The 5,124-nt window shown below is 33.7% G+C and overlaps 1 protein-coding gene across 1 annotated transcript; it reads left to right on the forward strand.

The window, feature by feature from the left end:
• The first annotated feature begins 1,138 nt into the window (after nt 1–1,138).
• LOC149251747 (uncharacterized) lies at nt 1,139–1,863 on the forward strand. Its single transcript, XM_089456568.1, has 3 exons — nt 1,139–1,336; nt 1,436–1,470; nt 1,561–1,863. Exons 1-3 carry the CDS (start codon nt 1,266–1,268, stop codon nt 1,776–1,778), a joined length of 324 nt encoding a protein of 107 aa, XP_089312694.1. The 5' UTR covers nt 1,139–1,265; the 3' UTR covers nt 1,779–1,863.
• The last annotated feature ends 3,261 nt before the right edge of the window (nt 1,864–5,124 follow it).

Consider the following 5,124-nt stretch of genomic DNA (forward strand, 5'->3'; position numbering starts at 1 on the left):
TTCTTTCCTCTATTGATGAACAAAAAGTGGGAGGGAATTCCTCTCCCTTCCTTAAACATATCACTATAGATGACTATATTTATTACCTTTGTGGTTGTGCTACATCATCATATTTCTTTTCATTATCATTGACATGGGGTATATTGCTTATGCATATACGTTTGGTTGAATGCAATCACTCTACCTATCTAATATATTTCTTTTGCATATAGATTTTTCTTGAATGCAATGTTTAATCAACACCAAAATTGTATAAAAAAACATTTAAAAATTGTCTTAACAAAAACAACTTAACTACCTATTTAACATCTTTAAACTAAATTCCAATATAATCTTAAATGATTTTTTTCCCTTCAATAATTTGACTACTAATTTCACTATTTAAAATATAACAAAAAAAAATGATAATAATAATAATTGAGTGGATAATATTAATGTTATTATAGTAATATTGATTATATTATTATTATAATACTAACTATATTTATATATTATTATAATAATATAATAATAATATAATATTATTATAATATTATAATAAGATATTATTATTATTATTTATTTTATATTATTATATTATTTTAATAATATAATGATAATATATTATTATGAGCTATTATTATTATTATTAATTAATATATATCATGAGTTTATAGTATTATTATAATATTTATATAATAATATATATAAATAATATGATTGTTATTAATATTTATATAGTTATTAATAATGCATAATCTAGCTGATAATATTTATATAGTTATTAATAATTCTAAATACTGATAATAATTATTAATGTGATTGCGCCAGTATATAAATATATGAATTCTCTTATATGAATATAAGAATTCTCTTTAAACATATACCATATGAGCAATCTTCTTTTTTAATACATATATGCAACATTCATCCACACCAAAATATATATAACATAAAAAAAAACCTCATAGTAACTGTACAAGGAACCATAGAGGATTAACATAACGTTCCAATGTTTCTTAGAAATCAGTCTTGTCACATATACATTTAACATTTGAATGATTATAATATAACGTTTAATGTCTAGGCTTCTAAGGTTACACAACTTAATATGCATACTCGTTACCTTGATGTCATCGTTCATTCGCGAGGCGCGGGAGTATCGGGACCGCTCTGCTGCAACCATGCTAAGTCATTTCATTTCCCTCATCTGTGACCTTGGATACTGGTGAATTCGATGGAATTTTCCTACCCGACGGTCTAATTTGACGGTGAGTCTTCGTTTGATGCAGACTAATCAACTTGTGGTTCTGAACTTCGACAAATATCCGTTCAGACAAGTCATGGAGGTACCCAGGTATTACATTTTCCAGGATCAAAAGTGTAAATACAGCTTGGATTTTAAAACCCCAGGTTCACTCCTTAATGCACTGAGGTTTTTTTTTTTTTATTGCAGGACTCCAAGAGGGTTAGTGCTTTGTTTCCTCTCAGGTATGACACCGACTGTATCTAAGGAATTTATGTTCTTTCTTAATGTTTAATAAAGGAATTCTTACCATGACCCCACTCTTTCGCTTGCAGATTCTCGTACAGGTAACCCCTTCACTTACGTCGATGCCATACTTATGTTTAATTTTTTCCCTGCACATGAGGGTTTCATGGCACGGTGCCCTGACAAAGGGTTTCCCCATACAAGTTCCTTATTTGGTCTCGCATCCTTTCAAGGCATCTCTTTTAAAGTTGAAATTCTTTCTTATTTTCTGAAAAGCTCTCCAGTTGAATACGAGTATAAATTGTAGTTTTTTATTTAAGAATTATGAGTTCCAAGAAGGAATTGTATAGGGTAGTCTAGAAACTTCACCCCGCTCTATGTGAAATTATATATTTGGGCCCTTGAATTCAATTTTCTTCACTTTCTTATGTAATTAGGGTATGAAACCCTTGCTTGGCAATTCAGGTTATTATTCCCATTCATGCTTGATTATTCAGAACATTTTTATTTTGTGTTTCTACTCTGGAATATTTCAGTTTCTACAGTTTTTGTAAATTTATTTCTTACAGTCATAACACTTATAGATATATATAGCCTCCGGGCTCTTTGCTAGTTGCAAAAAATTACATGCTTTAAGTTTCTTTATGACCAACATTATTATTTTTTCTGTGTAATGGTGAATGAGATTATTGTTTCTCTGTGCTTCTCAGTCTGAAGATATCCAATTATTTATACAGGGATTTCATTCTTTAGTAAGGAGCTATCTTTTGCATGTTGCATTCTTGTTGACACTTTGTGTTTAGTGCCTGACATAATTTGAGAATATGAGTTTAATTTGTTAGAGGTTTGTAATTTAATGTCCAGACAGTTTTATCCCAAGACTGTTCCCAGGTGGTTGGTTAATTCTGGCCTTGCGAGGGGGCTAACTTGGACAAACCCGCGACCACCATCTTTAGTTTCTTAAATTCTTCATGATTTCCTCGGTGTGTTACACCCAACATTATCACATTCCTACACCGCTCTCTGCACACTGTTCCAACAGTCCGCCCATTTGCAGATGTAAATGGCCTTTTTTTCGTCCCAATGCAAACCCTCCTACACAGGATTTCAAATAAAATCCCATGAATTTTTGTCGCCATTTCTTTCTGCAGACCAACAATGGCGGTCGGGCACAAAATGCAACAACTGTGGATGGCTGCAAAGCTCGCGACGACATCCCAGGTTTTCTGAAAACCCACTATATGGTTCTCACCACTAGGGTTTTTTCACGTCGTTTAGAATGCCTACATTTTCTCTATACAATTTCATCTCCTATCATTTGCCTCCTAGGGTTTTTTCGCAAGGGTTTTGTCCGAAGGGTTTGTGAGGCAGAAGCTATGTTTTGTTCTTTTCGTAGGGAAAAGATTAAACCCTTGACAAAATTTATCCTTCTCATTTTCCTAACAAATTTCAAACTTCTATATTTAAAAAAAAAATTGGTCTCCGGCTGTCGTGCAGCAGCTACGTTCATTTTGTTTTCTTTCTATGTAAAAAAAATTACGAATTTTTGTTCGAAGTATGAGTATACTTTTCTTTTCGTGTAAAATAAAATTACGATTTTTTTCTTAAATTAATAATCGGTTGCTCGAAGTATGAGAAGAATTTCTCTATTTATTTAAATTTTACTGCAAATCTTTTTACTCTGTCTTTTATTATCATTTAAACATCCAACAAGTTTCAAATTCTCTGTCTATTTTCTAATTTCCCAAAAAAATTGTATCAATCAATCTCATGTGCATAGTATACCGAGGGTGTACACCTTTGTTATCGTTTCAAACCTTAAAACCCAATCTCTCATTTTCTTTATGTTTCACATCCCCTTACTCATTTCCTATTTTTGCTAATATAATTGTTTTCCAATAATTTAACACCTATTAAGCTACCAACGTATTATGAAATGGTAGTTATTTTAATATATTAAATTTTCAACAAATACTCCATTTCAATATCTCGTTTTTTCAATTTATATCTCTATTTTTCCAATTAATATTTCAGTTTTAATAATTTCTCAATTTTAATATTTTTTTCATCATACAATTTTCTATTTCACAATTGGACCAACATACTGTTTATACAAAATCAATTTTCCATCCTTTTGCGTTCAGGTTTTCTCACAACGACAGGGTTTCCCATGCCTAGCGTAAAGAGAACATTTTTGTAAATTTTCTTTGTGTGTCGCTATCCAACAAAACCTATGTAAATTTTCTAATGAAATACATGAATGGGATTTCTTGGTTACTTGTTTCTCTTTCGGTGATTTCTTCCAAATAAAAACCATTTTTTTTTTCCTAACGTATTGTTAAAATTCCATGCCTTTATACTCTCCCGTCTTACCAATAAAAAGCTATGTCAATTTTTTTTGTCAAGAAAGTTTATTTTCCCAACCTTATTCAATCAATTTTTTTATTTTTTTAAATAAAACATGTTTCTTTCCCGCCTTGGGACAGCACCGAGGGGCGCTTGTAGTTTTTGGATTGCTACCTATGTTGCAGCCTAACGTATTTGTTATTTCCCTACATAATCTATTTACTGTAAATGTGTTAGAAAACCTGCATAGATGAATCTAGCTAGTAAAGGTTGAACACACAAATTTGCAGAGCAAAAACACTAAAAGAAAATTGAAAGAAGAAAAGAATGATTCATTAGAAAATAGGTTACAATGCTCATGATATAGCATTACTGGGTGAAGATCCCATGGTAATGCACCATAGTGGTGATCAATGAGAAAACTCAACACCTACAACAAGTTCCGGAGATAACTATCCAGTTGCGGAGTTAAAGAAGGAGCAAATCAAGGAGTAAATCATGCAAAAGGAATTTTGCATGCAATCCCATGCTCTAACTAAGAGTCCGCATGTAGTCGCATGCTCTAACTAAGAGTCCACATGTAGGTGTGTAGTAGTTCCAACACCCCCCCTGAACACCACTATGGGGAAAAATAAAAAATGGGCCCTGGCAACTAAGGCCAAGGGTCACCCAAAATACAGTGCAACTTGTACTAAAATTGAGGAAAGAGGGAAAACCTCATGGGAAAAACCCCCCCTCAAAATACAATGTAATCAAAAGAAAAGAGGAAGAAAAGACAGTTGCTAAGCATTTGTGTCCTTCATTCCAAGACGATCATGCAGAGAGTGAAACTTCTACTCAGTGAATGTCTTGGTGAAGATGTTTGCAGTCTGTTCTGCTCAGGGACAGAACTGCAAATCAGTGACCCGATCATGTACTAAGTCTTTGATGTAGTGCATATGGATCTCTATGTGCTTCATCTGCTGCCGCTGTACTGGATCCCGGCAAAATTTGAGAGTGCTCTGGTTGTCACACCAGATGACAATGGGTTGGTGGAACTGGACGCCCAACTCAGTGAGGAAGTGTTGTAGCCACAGAGCCTGAATGGTGATGTTGACTACTCCTCTGTACTCGGCCTCAGCTGAAGAGAGAGCAATAGCAGCCTGCTTCTTGCTCGACCAACAGATAGGGCTAGATCCTAGACTGAGTGAATATCCGGAAGTGGACTTGCGATCAATGTTGTCTCCCGCCCAATCAGAATCTGTGAAGCCAAGGAGATTCAATGCAGTGTCTGCTGCATAGTGAATCCCGAAGGTGATGGTGCCCTG

The sequence above is a fragment of the Pinus tabuliformis genome, chromosome 7, assembly GCF_031772625.1.
Source record: "Pinus tabuliformis cultivar Carrire ecotype Pingquan chromosome 7, CPIR1, whole genome shotgun sequence".
Lineage (NCBI taxonomy): Eukaryota > Viridiplantae > Streptophyta > Pinopsida > Pinales > Pinaceae > Pinus > Pinus tabuliformis.